This window comes from Coregonus lavaretus (assembly GCF_964263955.1).
Source record: "Coregonus lavaretus genome assembly, contig: HAP1_SCAFFOLD_846, whole genome shotgun sequence".
Classification (NCBI taxonomy): Eukaryota; Metazoa; Chordata; class Actinopteri; order Salmoniformes; family Salmonidae; genus Coregonus; species Coregonus lavaretus.
This window is the reverse complement of record NW_028162892.1, coordinates 75,798-91,247: the sequence shown is the minus strand read 5'-3', so window position 1 is coordinate 91,247 and position 15,450 is coordinate 75,798. Positions and strand designations below refer to the sequence as shown.

At 44.0% G+C, this 15,450-nt stretch overlaps 1 protein-coding gene across 1 annotated transcript in view; it reads right to left on the bottom strand.

Moving 5' to 3' along the window:
* LOC311118730 (FERM and PDZ domain-containing protein 3-like) overlaps positions 1-10,461 on the bottom strand; it is a gene marked incomplete at both ends in the record, with an annotated part of 28,573 nt that extends 18,112 nt beyond the window's left edge. The window contains 6 exon segments of the mRNA XM_084193513.1: positions 1,213-1,320; positions 5,721-5,825; positions 8,808-8,853; positions 9,368-9,470; positions 9,733-9,887; positions 10,421-10,461. Of these exon segments, the coding sequence (XP_084049639.1) occupies positions 1,213-1,320; positions 5,721-5,825; positions 8,808-8,853; positions 9,368-9,470; positions 9,733-9,887; positions 10,421-10,461 (558 nt within the window).
* Positions 10,462-15,450: the final 4,989 nt, after the last annotated feature.

The window sequence follows — 15,450 nt, the reverse complement described above, 5'->3', positions numbered from 1 at the left end:
ACTGACTATCCTACCGATCCTTGACTTCGGCGATGTCATTTACAAAATAGCCTCCAACACTCTACTCAGCAAATTGGATGTAGTCTATCACAGTGCCATCCGTTTTGTCTCCAAAGCCCCATACACTACCCACCACTGTGACCTGTACGCTCTTGTTGGCTGGTCCTCACTACATGTCCGTCGTCAAACCCACTGGCTCCAGGCCATCTATAAATCACTGCTAGGCAAATCCCCGCCTTATCTTAGCTCATTGGTCACCATAGCAGCACCCACCCGTAGTCTGCGCTCCAGCAGGTATATCTCACTGGTCATTCCCAAAGCCAACACCTCCTTTGGCCGCCATTCCTTCCAGTTCTCTGCTGCCAATGACTGGAACGAATTGCAAAAATCTCTGAAGCTGGAGACTCTTATCTCCCTCAATAACTTTAAGCATCAGTTGTCAGAGCACCTTACCGATCACTGCACCTGTACACAGCCCATCTGAAATTAGCCCACCCAACTACCTCATCCCTATATTGTTATTTATTTTGCTCTTTTGCACCCCAGTATCTCTATTTGCACATCATCTCTTGCACATCTAGCATTCCAGTGTTAATACTATTGTAATTATTCTGCACTATAGCCTATTTATTGCCTTACCTCCATAACTTGCTACATTTGCACACACTGTATATATATTTTCTGTTGTATTTCTGACTTTGTTTTTTTTACCCCATATGTAACTCTGTGTTGTTTTTATTGCACTACTTTGCTTTATCTTGGCCAGGTCGCAGTTGTAAATGAGAACCTGTTCTCAACTGGCTTACCTGGTTAAATAAAGATGAAAAAAAAATAAAAAAATAATAATAATAATAATAATTGGATTCCCATCACATCGATAATGTTTCGTCTGTAGGTGCTACAAAGCAACATTTGGTGTTATATGAAGCTTCACCTCTTGCTCTGTAATATGAGTAGTATTTTACAATGTATCGTTGAACATGATATACTCTACGGGCGTATCAAAGTTCCAGATATCTACTACTTTTAGAGTTATGGCCCATTTAATACAGATACATGGGCACAGTAGGCAATGTAACCAATCGCAGCCCTCCTTTTACTTGTATCATTGCACATCCTGCAAATCACCAGCAGAGAGTGACCTTTTAAAATCAGTTTTCACATTCACTCTGTTGGTAATGTTTACAAATTGGACCCTAACTATATACGTACCCTGACAGTGGTGCGGCTGTCAAACGTGAAGGACTTGATCTGACCATTCTCCAGGAACACCTTCAGCACATTTGGTATGAGTAGCAAAGAGTCGTCCTTTAGCATTGTCTGTGAGAGAGAGAGATGGAGAGACAGAGAGAGGGAGAGGGAGAGGGTGGAGGGAGAGGGAGAGGCGCAGAGATAGAGGGAGGGAGAGAAAGAGAGAGGGAGGGAGAGAGAGAGAGGGAGAGAGAGAGAGGGAGGGAGAGAAAGAGAGAGAGAGAGAGAGAGAGAGAGAGAGAGAGAGAGAGAGCAAATGTAAAACCTTAGTGCCTCTTATAGCAGTAAGAGAGAGGCAAGATGAGGTATCTGAGAAAGTACTTAAAAGGTTAATATCCTACATCAACATGGTACAGTACATTTAATCAACCCCAGAGTAGGGGATCAGGGCTATAACTGAATGAAGTCAGAGCTCCAGAACTGTGGAATGTGCAGAGAGAAGTACATTCCATCTAAAAGCAGTTGAGAAGGGACCAGGCTGGAGCTTTTTTTTTTGGGGGGGGGGATACTTTGTGCTGTGATCAAAGAACAGCTTATTACATTTCCTCAATGCATCAATTTAATATGTATGTGCCGGTGCAATTGGAAGATAGCTGGCTGAATAGACTATAAAGTGTGGTGGTTGCGTAGCCCAGGGAGAGCTGCAGGAGGCCTGATAACTCAAGGTTATTCTGCTTTTATCAGCCACTCATCAGAAAAGTTTCCTCTGCTGGAGCTGAGTTCCGTCCAGGTAGGGAGATGGGCCGTGACACGTCTTCACTCTCTCCAGAGGTGGTGTCATCAGGAGGGTGAATGAGGGATGTAGAGTGAGTTATATACACACATCACAAGCATCCACTGCTGTTCTGAAAATCACTTGGTGAACAGAGAGAAGAGAGAAGAGAGGAAGATGGACAATGTAGCCTAGTGGTTAGGAGCTGAAAGTACAAGGCACAAGGCTGAAAGTGCAAGGCACAAGGCTGAAAGTGCAAGGCACAAGGCTGAAAGTGCAAGGCACAAGGCTGAAAGTGCAAGGCACAAGGCTGAAAGTCCAAGGCCCAAGGCTGAAAGTACAAGGCACAAGGCTGAAAGTGCAAGGCACAAGGCTGAAAGTGCAAGGCACAAGGCTGAAAGTGCAAGGCACAAGGCCGAAAGTGCAAGGCCCAAGGCTGAAAGTCCAAGGCCCAAGGCTGAAAGTACAAGGCACAAGGCTGAAAGTGCAAGGCACAAGGCTGAAAGTGCAAGGCACAAGGCTGAAAGTGCAAGGCACAAGGCTGAAAGTCCAAGGCCCAAGGCCAGTAACTAATTGCTTCTGTATGTCGCTCTGGATAAGAGTGTCTGCTAAATGACTAAAATGTGATAATATTCAACAACTACTGTATCTGATGAGAGGTAATGAAATGAACATCATTTAGAATAGACTGACTACACTACACTACAGATGTATCCACATAAGATGGCAGCTAGGCTACACTATCTAGAGGTGCTATCTAGAACCTAAAAGGGTATTTCGGCTGTCCCCATAGGAGAACCCTTTTAAGAACCCCTTTTGGTTCCAGGTAGAACTCTTTTGGGTTCCATATGAAACCCTTTCCAAAAGGGTTCCACCTGGAACCAAAAAGGGTGTAGTTTAGAATTCCACCCAGTCTACCATGGCTTCTCTCTAAGACCTGAGGTGGATAATGATGACAGAAGTAAAGGTTGAATTTAGCATAACGGCCTGTGTTAGCCGAGCGTGGAGCAGAGCAGTGCAGGCAGGCCTGCCTCCCAAATGACACCCTATTGTCTATATAGTGCACTACTTTTGACCAGAGCCCTATTGGCTCCTGTTAAAATTAGTGCACTATATAGAGAATAGGGTGCCATTTGGGACGCGTGCCTAGTAGATGTAGTTGTGGCTGAACATATAGCCGCCTCATCTCTCTTTCCTTCTATGTCGATTAACTTCAAACGCTCAGGTTAGGTGGTCTGCACTGATAAGCAAGTCCAAACCAATCAATCCCCACTCCCAGCCTCTGATCACAGGAGACGGATAGACATGATTAAATGCTCTGCCGAAGGGGGATGGTCTGATCTTTGCCAATCGCTAACCCTCCTCCTCCCCTCACCTCCCTCCCTCTGCCTCCAGCTCTGATCAACATACTTTTTTTATTTTGTATATATAAAACATACAGTCTACTTGCAGTGAAGCCACTCAACAACTACATCACATTAGTAATCTAACAGACTCCCATCCAGAGAGACCCACAGAAGCAACCAGGGTCAACGCCCTGCTCAAGGGCACGTCGACAGATCTCCCACAAGGTCAAAAACGGGGACCCGAACCAGCGACCTATGAGCCACCAGCCCAAGCTCTTAACCGCCAGGCCACCAGCCCTCCAAGACCTCCCCCCACAGTTCTCCAAGAGCTGCCCCTCAACCATCCGAGACCCCCAGAGTTTTTTTAGTCATTTTAGCAGACACTCTTATCCAGAGCGACTTACAGTTAGTGAGTGCATACATTTTTCATACTGGCCCCCCCGTGGGAATCGAACCCACAACCCTGGCGTTGCAAACGCCATGCTCTACCAACTGAGCTACACGGGGCTCCAAGAGCTGCCCCTCAACCATCCGAGACCCCCCCCTCACAGTTCCCCCAGAGCTGCCCCTCAACCATCCGAGACCCCCCCCCCCACAGTTCCCCCAGAGCTGCCCCTCAAACATCCGAGACCCCCCCACAGTTCCCCCAGAGCTGCCCCTCAACCATCATAGACCGCCCCCCCACAGTCCCCCCCCCCCCCCCAAGAAAAATACAATAAAATGGCTTTAAAAAAATTAAAATTAAAATTTTAAAAATAAAAACAGCAAGGCCAACTGAATATGTTTGAGTGCATGTATGGCACTATTTACGTGTGTATGTGTGTGTGTCCGTGTATGTGCACGTGTGTGCATTTGAATGAGAGTGTGTGTATATGCATGTGTACAAACCCCTGCGCGGCATCAGCCTCAGGCAAACGGGCATTAGCTGTAACAACACAGCCCCTCAGTGTCATTCAAACTTACTTTTTGTTTTGTTTTATTTTGACTTAATTTTTTTTACGTTCATCTTTGATCGTCATTCTATCCCCCTGCCCAGCAACTCCATTCCCACTTGTCTCCAATTCCAATTCCACATCCCAACCCTCAGCTTCCCTAAGCCCATCCCACCTATCTCTGCTGGCCACCCTCTTCGGATTTCTACGCACCATGTATCTTTGATATATACCATATGATCAACAGAACTTACTTCAATGAGAAAGAGTGAGGGAGAGAGAAAGGGGGTGGTCAGAGATAGATTGAGATGGAGAGACTTGGGAAGAGAATAGGTTCACCCCTGTCTACACTTATTTATTAATTTAGCCTCCGTACACCCAGGGGAGAAGGACCATCTCTCTCTCCCTGTATCAGGCCTCCACCCAGGGGAGAAGGACCATCTCTCTCTCCCTGTAGCAGGCCTACACCCAGGGGAGAAGGACCATCTCTCTCTCCCTGTATCAGGCCTCCACCCAGGGGAGAAGGACCATCTCTCTCTCCCTGTATCAGGCCTCCACCCAGGGGAGAAGGACCATCTCTCTCTCCCTGTATCAGGTCTACACCCAGGGGAGAAGGACCATCTCTCTCTCCCTGTATCAGGCCTCCACCCAGGGGAGAAGGACCATCTCTCTCTCCCTGTATCAGGCCTCCACCCAGGGGAGAAGGACCATCTCTCTCTCCCTGTATCAGGCCTCCACCCAGGGGAGAAGGACCATCTCTCTCTCCCTGTATCAGGCCTCCACCCAGGGGAGAAGGACCATCTCTCTCTCCCTGTATCAGGTCTACACCCAGGGGAGAAGGACCATCTCTCTCTCCCTGTATCAGGCCTCCACCCAGGGGAGAAGGACCATCTCTCTCTCCCTGTATCAGGCCTCCACCCAGGGGAGAAGGACCATCTCTCTCTCCCTGTATCAGGCCTCCACCCAGGGGAGAGGGTCCTTCACAGCCAAGTAGGGACTTTACATCTCAGCTCTCAGCCAGCCTAACACTGTAACGCTTCTGCTGCAGCTGAATACAAAATGTGCCCAATGTTTAACAAACGTCTTAGAAACAGTTTAGAGGTGCAACCTGTGCTCTACCAGAGAGAGGGGACATCGATCTGGAGGAGAACAATTTATAATCAAAAAGCTGCACTGTGTTGGACCCAAGGCTGTTTTGTATGGTGCAAGTAGTCAGCTACCCAAAATACAAACACGGTGATGGAGAGGAAGAGGATGTTCAGCCATGTTTAATCAGCCGGGAGACAGGCCCAGGCCCAGGGTAAAGAGAGAATAAACAGAGGAGAACGTTTTAGAGAGACGTGGAGAAAGACTGAGTAGTGAGAGAAATTGTGTTACAGAAAAATTGCGAGAGTGAGAGAGAATGAAAGATTGAGAAAACAAGAAACGACAGAGAGGGAGACAGAAATGGAGAGAGAGAGATAGAAAGAGTATACTTACTGAGTCTGGGTCACTGAAGGACACTTGCTCTGAAAAGCGCACTTTGGGCGGGTTGGTTCTCAGATGGGCCTTCTTAGCTGCACTTATAAAGGCTGACTTAGGTGACTGGAAGAGAAGAGAGGAAACAGGTGACTGGAAGAGAGGAGAGGAAAGAGAGGAAGAAACAGGTGACTGGAAGAGAAGAGAGGAAACAGGTGACTGGAAGAGAAGAGAGGAAACAGGTGACTGGAAGAGAAGAGAGGAAACAGGTGACTGGAAGAGAAGAGAGAAAAGAGAGGAAGAAACAGGTGACTGGAAGAGAAGAAAGGAAACAGGTGACTGGAAGAGAAGAAAGGAAACAGGTGACTGGAAGAGAGGAGAGGAAAGAGGTGACTGGAAGAGAAGAGAGGAAACAAGTGACTGGAAGAGAAGAGAGGAAACAGGTGACTGGAAGAGAAGAGAGGAAACAGGTGACTGGAAGAGAGGAGAGGAAAGAGGTGACTGGAAGAGAAGAGAGGAAACAGGTGACTGGAAGAGAAGAGAGGAAACAGGTGACTGGAAGAGAAGAGAGGAAACAGGTGACTGGAAGAGAAGAGAGGAAACAGGTGACTGGAAGAGAGGAGAGGAAAGAGGTGACTGGAAGAGAAGAGAGGAAACAGGTGACTGGAAGAGAAGAGAGGAAACAGGTGACTGTAAGAGAAGAGAGGAAACAGGTGACTGGAAGAGAGGAGAGGAAACAGGTGACTGGAAGAGAGGAGAGGAAACAGGTGACTGGAAGAGAAGAGAGGAAAGAGAGGAAGAAACATCTCTGTCTATCTCCATAGCTTATAAGACATTTAGGTTTTATTCACTGCATTAACAATCAAATTAAACAAATGAGAAAAGTTTTATGATTTGAAACCATTTAGTTATGTTTAGCAAAAATGTGATTTAGTTAGATGGTTAAATAATTAGGACGTTTTACATTAAAGTTTCATTACATGCCTGGCTGAGCATGGGTCTGTAATTACAAAGGCAACAAAATAACTGATATGTGTTTGTGCATAAAACAGTGCTTTTGAAACAGACTGTTGAGACGAGAAATTGTAGCAGTAGCCATGTAGCCTATAGAGGTGATTGTGTTCAGTAGCACAGCACACTAAAAAATGAGTGTTCCTCAAGGGTTCTTTGGGAAGGGTGCTGGTTCTATGTGGAACCATACAGACGCAAAGAACCCTTTAACCCAATGGTTCTTTGCAGTTCAAAAAAGGGTTAGTTCCTCTTTTAGTGATAATTCAAATGTACGCAGTGGTGTAAAGTACTTAAGTACAAATACTTTAAAGTACTACTTATGTTTTTTGGGAGGGTATCTGTACTTTACTTCGCTATTTATATTTTGGACTACTTTTACTTTTACTTCACTACATTCCTAAAGAAAATAATGTACTTTTTACTCCATACATTTTCCCTGACACCCAAAAGTACTCGTTACATTTTGAATGCTTAGCAGGTCAGGAAAATTGTCCAATTCATACACTTATCAAGAGAACATCCCTGGTCATTCCTACTGTCTCTGATCTAGCAGACTCAATAAACACATGCTTTGTTTGTAAATGATGTCTGAGTGATGGAGTGTGCCCCTGGCTATCTGTAAATAAAATAAAATAAACTAGAAAATGTGGCTGTCTGGTTTGCTTAATATAAGGAATTTGAAATGATTTATACTTTTACTTTTGATACTTAAGTATATGTAAAACCAAATACTTCTAGACTTTTACTCAAGTAGTATTTTACTGGGTGGCTTTCACTTTTACTTGAGTCATTTTCTACTAAGGTATCTTTACTTTTACTCAAGTATGACAATTGGGTACTTTTCCACTACTGAATGTATGGGCAGCGGCTCATCTGGATATTTGGGGGCGTGGTTTGTTCACAGCTCTTTTTGTGCAACCATGAGTGAGAGAGTCATTCCAGTTTATCTAGTCTGTTGTGTTACATAATTACATTTTTTATTTTAATACTGTCGGTGACAGTGTCTAGTGAAAGACTTACGTATGGCCTTGTGTCAACTGAGAATGGTTGACTATGTCAGTAGTTCTCAGTTTTCTCTTCAGGGAACCCTAGCTGTTCGACTTGTCAATAAACCAATAAACACAACAATACAATTATGGAATTTTAACAATATGACTATTAAACCAGAATAAAAAACCCTATATGGTTCTTTCCATGACATAGACTGACCAGGTCAAAGCTATGAACTCTTATTGATGTCACTTGTTAAATACACTTCAATCTGTGTAGATGAAGGATTTTTAAGCCTTGAGACAATTGAGACATGGATTGTGTATGCGTGCCATTCAGAGGGTGAATGGGCAAGACAAAAGATTCAAGTGCCTTTGAATGGGGTATGGTAGTAGGTGCCAGGCGCACCAGTTTGAGTGTGTCAAGAACTGCAACGCTGCTGGGTTTTTCATGCCAACTTGACACAACTGTGGGAACCATTGGCATCAACATGGGCCAGCATCCCTGTAGAACACTTTCGACACCTTGTTGAGTCCATGCCCCGACGAATTGAGGGTGCTCTGAGGGCAAAAGGCGGTTGCAACTCAATATTAGGAAGGTGTTCCTAATGTTTTGTACACTCCGTTCTCCATAAAGGTTCTATAAGGAACCATAAAAAAGGTTTCTATATAGCCCCCAAAAGGGTTGTAACCATTTAATGGTTCTTTATAGAACCTTGGGAAAGGGTTCTTTATAGCACCATACAGGTTCCATTTAGAACCTTATGAGTATTGTTCTTTACAGACCAAAAAGGGTTCAGCTATGGTTACAAGCCATATAACCCTTATTTGGGACTATATACACTACCGGTCAAACGTTTTAGAACACCTACTCATTCAAAGGTTTTTCTTTATTTTTGACTATTTTCTACATTGAAATAACACATATGGAATCATGAGTAACCAAAAAAGTGTTAAATGCTAAGAGTGTGCAAAGCTGTCATCAAGGCAAAGGGTGGCTATTTGAAGAATCTCAAATATAAAATATATTTTGATGTAGAATATATTTTGATGTAGAAAATAGTAAAAATAAGGAGAGAAACGGTGAGCGAGAGCTGTGTATTGTTACCTGGTGAGGCTGCAGCACAGTGAGAACTATGGAGTCTTTGCAGCATCTATAGAGAGGACAGGCAGCAGAGAGGAGAGAGGAGTGTGGAGTGGGTTAGGTAACACTAGAGCTGTGGCATTGGAAGAAACGGTCCTGTTTTTACCTGCTAGACCTCCTCTCTGTTCTCTGTGATTCATCTGTCCCATTATGTTTCTATGGAATATATGAGGCTTAGAGACAGACTATTTCTCCGTTACTTTAGCCTTCAAACACACAGAACGATCACCGCTGTACTGCTGCTGCTGAATGTACTGCAGATACTGCTCTTATGTGTTGTGAGAGTTCACACATTGAATGAGCTTAGAAAAACATTCCCACCAAAGCTTCGTCCTGTCCCAGACTCACATAAGGTGTAGGCTATAGACGAACAACAATCTAGAGACACAGAGCATTGGATTCTCCTCCTCGACTCATTCCTTACCTCCCCCTCCCCCTCGCTCTACCTTCCTCGCCAAACCCACCACCCCTTGACCTCCCCATTCCCCTCCCCCCTCCCCCTGTGGTGATATAAAGGATGTTACCTTACAAGGTCTATGACTCTCTCCCGGGGAGCCTCGCTCACCACCTCCTCATTGATTGCCAGGATCTGGTCTCCAGGGAGAAGCTTGCCGATGGACGGGCCGTCTGGGTCAGCATATACACACACACACACACACACATACACACACACACACGCACACGCACACGCAGACGCAGAGGAACACTTAGTCTATGCGTAATGGACGGACACACAGACACAGACATCAAACTGACAATACTCATATATTATCTCTCTATCTATCTCTCGCTCTATCGCTCTCAGATACACACACACACACACAGACAGACTCACACACACACACACAGACTCACACACACACATACACACACACAGATCCCTACCTACCTGCAGAGACGGAGCGTATGATGACTGGTCTCTGGCTGCCTGCTATGAATCCGAAGCCTTGGCTGGGGTGGCGCTGAATGCAGACCTGTCGAGCTGAAGCTGGAGTCAGGCTACCACTGTCCATACCATCCTGGCTCTCTTCTAACATCGCAGGGCTGCACCGGGAACACACACACACACACACACACACACACACACACACACACACACACACACACACACACACACACACACACACACACACACACACACACACACACACACACACACAACACACACACACACACACACACACACACACACACACACACACACACACACACAGGCACAGGCACAGGCACAGGCACACACACACACACACACACACACACACACACACACACACACACAGGTACACACACAAACACACACAGGCACACACACACACACACACAGGCACACACACACCACACACATACACAGGTTTATTAGATACACAAATAAATTAAAAGTGTGTATGTGTGTTTATGTGTGTGTATGTGTCTGTGACTCATTATGTTCCCTATGTAGGGTGTATATGGGGTAGGAAATGTCCTATGTAGGGAGTATATGGGGTAGGAAATGTCCTATGTAGGTTTTAAGTCAAGTACTCCATGTAGAGATAAATAATGTGTTTGTGTGCCCTATGTAGGGAGGAAGTATAGTGTACCTGTCACATGTGTTTGTGTGTCCATCCTGGACCTTGGCCATCCCCTGAGAGGAGGGAGGAGCATGGGGCGGGGTCTCACAGCAAGGAGCTCTCTCTGATTCTCAATCATTCACCTGAGAGGAGAGGGAGGATGGACGGAGAGGGGGAGTAGGGAAACGGGGAGCACGGGGAGGGAAGGATGGAGGGAGGAGGGAGAGAAAGAAGGGAGAAGGAGGGAATAACATTAGAGATTGACTTAGGAGCAATCACATGACTGAAGCAAATTCCAACAGAGCCTATAAGATTTAATGTGCTCTACTTGCTGCAGAGTAAAATCCTAAATTGGTATAGGCTATTTGTTGTTATGAAACCACCATCCATTTTCTTTCAAGCAAGCAAAATGTGTAGTCTAGCCACAAAACAGCATGGCATCTACACAGGGGCAAAAAGTACTACTGTGAAGTTGAACGATGCAATTTCACAGAACACACACTCCGGCTGCATCCCAAATGGCACCCTATTCCCATAGGGCTCTAGTCAAAAGTAGGGATAGGGTGCCATTTGAGACACAGACTCAGTCTCAGTCACAGTCTTCAAAACACACAATAGATTGTGTTGTAGTTTCTTCCAAAGCTTCTGACTCCAGATAAAGAAACACGGGAGGTACAGAGGAAGAAGAGGTGAAAGAGGATTTGGGAATGTAGACATAGAGAGGGAGTGTATATGCACGGCAGGAAGCAAAGCACTTAGAATATGTGTAAGGCAGAACAACTGACTGAACCTAGCTTCTAATGGCTCTAGTGATGAAGAGGCAGCTAAAGTCAACAACAACAACAACAACACACAGACCTAGTCTGGGCTCATGTCAAACAACACCTTCTCATTTCCAGATGCCTGCGTGGGAGTTAGAGGTTGAAGGAGGGAGAGAAAGAGAGTGATATACTGTTGTTTTATCTCATTTTAGTGAGCTGCATATTCTGACAGTGTCTGCCTAAAGATGAGACACTGATTGGAATTTGAATGGGACATGTTGCATCTGGAGGACTTGCATCAGACACAGAGAGAGAAAGAGATGAAAGAGAGGGAGAGAGAGATGGAAAGTGAGAGAGGGAGACAGAGATAAGGAAAAGGTAAATGTTATTCAGATACTGATGATCCATTATGCACACAGTGTCTGATCTGTGGAGAGGCACAGATTAATACAGGGATGACAAGCCATCAATAACATGAGCACAGATGAGTCAGTGGAGTCAATGGTTGATATTTATGTTCTGTCACATTTGTTTTTCCTGATAATGACAGAAGGGCATTGGAAGAAAATGTCACCTCTCCAATCACAATGCAGCGTTAATGATCCCTGACTAATCTATGACAGGCGATCAATTGACGATTGATATCCGTTTCAAAGATCTCTCAACAAGGGATAGACTCATTATAGCAGTATGCTACGAATTAACTAAAGGGATTAAAATGACACCCTTTTCCCTTCATAGTGTACTACTTTTATAGGGAACGTGGTGGCATTTGGGAGGAAGACATAGCACAATATCAACCCAGCTAGCACATTTGGTTTCTTGTAAATTCTGGGAACGTATGTTTTTGGTTTCACATTGGTTGTTGGAATGAAGCATACGTTTCCTGACCGTTAAAACAGAAAGTAGGTTGCAGGGAGGTTCTGAGAACGTTTTACTCTGGTTCCTTTAAAGTTTTCCTGGGAGGTTTTATTAACACTCTGAGAATGGAAGATATAGGTTATTTTGAGGTTTTTGAATATCTTCCTTAAAACTTTCACTGAATGTTTCAAAAACACTGCTAGCTTATTTTACGCGTAACTTTTTTTAAACTCCAGGCATAGATAGGACATAGATAGTGTGACCAATTAGTAGGCGCGGCCAACACACTTAAAAAAGCTAGAGGATAGAGTTTTGTTGATGCTTATAACGGAATCTCTATGTTTTTAAATACGTTTTAGAACGTTCTCTGAACATTGGTGTTCTTATGGGTTTTATGGAACGTTTTCTAAATGTTCTCGGAAACAATTTGAGAACATGATTTAAATAGAACCCTAAGGAAACCTGTAGGAAACGTTATGCTGAAGTACTGAAATTCCCACAGAAGAACGTTGTTTCTTAACTTTCTTGGAACAATTTGAGAACATTACTTTAAATAGAACCATGAGCAAACCTGTAGAATGTTCCTGGAACATTACCAAAATTAGAACAAGACAACAGTAAACATGTCATCCCCCACGAATGATGCACCCCCCCAACCCCACCCGGGCCAATTGAGATATCATGTGTGACTAACACATTTCAGTTAATGACTATAAGTCCCGCCTTGGGCCAATCAGTGGAATTTTGTAAATGCCAGATCTCTATGGCAAGACGCATCATTCACCCAAGCCTAACACAGGAACAAGATCCCACAAACATAGTAGGCAAACAGGCTACTTAAGTATGATCCCCAATTAGAGGCAACGAGCGACAGCTGCCTCTGATTGGGAATCACACCCGGCCAAACATAGAAATACGAACCTAGATCCTACACATAGAAAACATCACATAGATTCCCACACCCTGACTAAACCAACAAGAGTTCCATACGTCAGGGCGTGACAGGCAACAAAATAGGAAAAATGCCAAGGGGGGTGAATACTTTCGCAAAACACTGTAAAGTAGCAGCAGCAGTAGGACAGTTATTAATATTCAGTCTGGTGCTTTTAGCGTTTGAGCAAGTGAGAGAGAGAGGGACTTTTACAGAAGGTATTGGTCTGAATGACACGACTGCCCTGTCATGGAGAGAAAGAGAACTGCAGGTTTTCAGTGAACATATCTTTAAATCACAAGGCTCATTTTAATTTCTTGATGCGCAGGAAAATGTTTTGCAACTAAAGTACGATCAAATTAAGATCCGACATCTGTATAGTTGTACCATCGTCCTTAACACATACAGAATGACTGACCATTTAGTTGTAAGGAGGTGCAATGTACACTATATAAACGACTTGATTAATAATGTTATCCAGTACAGGACAGATTATATGTGTTATAATTGTGTTATCTCTGATTTAGGAGTTTATTCACTATCAAGTAGTGTCTTGGTAGCATTGGAAACAGAGATAACTCCAGCAGAAGTATGGAGTTAAAGCTATGCTATGCTATGCTAGGCTATGCTAGGCTATGCTAGGCTATGCCTGCGTCCCAAATGGCACCCTATTCCCTATTTAGTTCACTACGTTTGACCAGGACCCATAGGGCTCTGGTCAAAAGGCTGCCAACGTTTGCCTGCCAATATTTAGCATCAAATTGAGTAAATCCTTAATTCTGTAAAATCCTGTTAGCTTTATGAAAGAAGACGCAGTAATCTCCTGTGAGATGAGACTTCCCAGACAAACAGACAGATACCCCCCGTCAGACGTCCGACTCCACACACACATTATGTTATTCTATCCTCGTAGGGACCTAAAATTAATTTCCATTCAAAATCCTATTTTCCTTAACCCCTAACCCTAACCCTAAACATAACCCTAACCTTTACCATAACCCTAATTTTAACCCTAACCTTAACACCTAACCCTAAACCTAACTACTAACTACTAACCCTAAACCTAACCACTAGTCACTTTTCCCTAAGCCTAATTGTAACCCTATCCCTAAACCTAACCTCTAAGCTTAAAATAGCCTTTGTCCTCATGGAGATGTGGGAAATGTCCCCACGAGGGAGAATTGTGGGGACTTTTGGGGATTTTAGGTCCCTATAAGGATAGAAGAACCAACCCCACCAGCTCACACACACACACACACACACACACACACACACACACACACACACACACACACACACACACACACACACACACACACACACACACACACACACACACACACACACACACACACACACAGAGAGTATGCAGTGTATTGTAGCCACCTCCTGTCCTTCATTTATTTTCAGTTGTAAGAGGCAATAAACTCTGCACTAAACATTTATACTGTTTATCTGCCTGGAGAAGGCCAGAGAGCTTTGTGAACTGCTGTGATAGATATACTTAGAGAGAATCAGGTGATCCTATCTACTGGGGCCTGACTTATCTAATACTTGTTGCCTATTCCAAAGGGCTGGTTGAGGCAGTCCCAATAGAAAGCCTGCAGGATTCAAGCACCATTCATATAATTCAGTTTGGAACGGAACTGATGATAAATGTGATATTGTGTGTTTCTAATCCACCCAGGGTTAAATCTGTTCAATATTGAGGCAAACCTTTCACTATAAATGGAATTGGCTTTGCTCAGACAGTGGGCTTTCCAACTCTGTATTCATGAAATCTCTTGGTTTCCTTCTCTATTTCCATGTCTCTCTCTTTCTCTTTTTCACCCCTCTCTTTGCCCTGCATTTCCATCACTTTACCAGTCTCTCTCTCTCTCTCTCTCTCTCTCTCTCTCTCTCTCTCTCTCTCTCTCTCTCTCTCTCTCTCTCTCTCTCTCTCTCTCTCTCTCTCTCTCTCTCTCTCTCTCTCTCTCTCTCTCTCTCTCAATTCAATTCAATTCAATATACTTTATTGACATGGCAAGTAAAATTACTTACATTGTCAAAGTATACATATAACAAAAATGGTGGGACCAACAGCAATAATAATAGTAGAAGTGGAAATGGGATTACCATTAACAGCAACTACAACAACAATATTAATGAGAATAACAATACGTTAAAGCAATAGTAGTCGACCAATCTCAACATGACTGAGAAGACACATTACATGCTATGAAAGCCAAAACAAAACAGGAAATATTATTGACATTACATTACACTTTTCACTGGCTGTCCCTCAGGTTGTGGCAGGAGGACACATATTTGGCTGCCAAAATTGCACATTTTGGCTTTTCACCCAATAAATATTTGATTTTTTCTTCCTCTTTTATAGTTTCAAATTCTTTGTACTGAATGATAATTTTGGGAAAGAAAGATTCTCTTAGGTCTGAGTATTTGTCACAGTGTAATAGGAAATGCAGCTCTGTCTCTACCTCTCCCGGGGGCAGAGTGAGCACATCCTG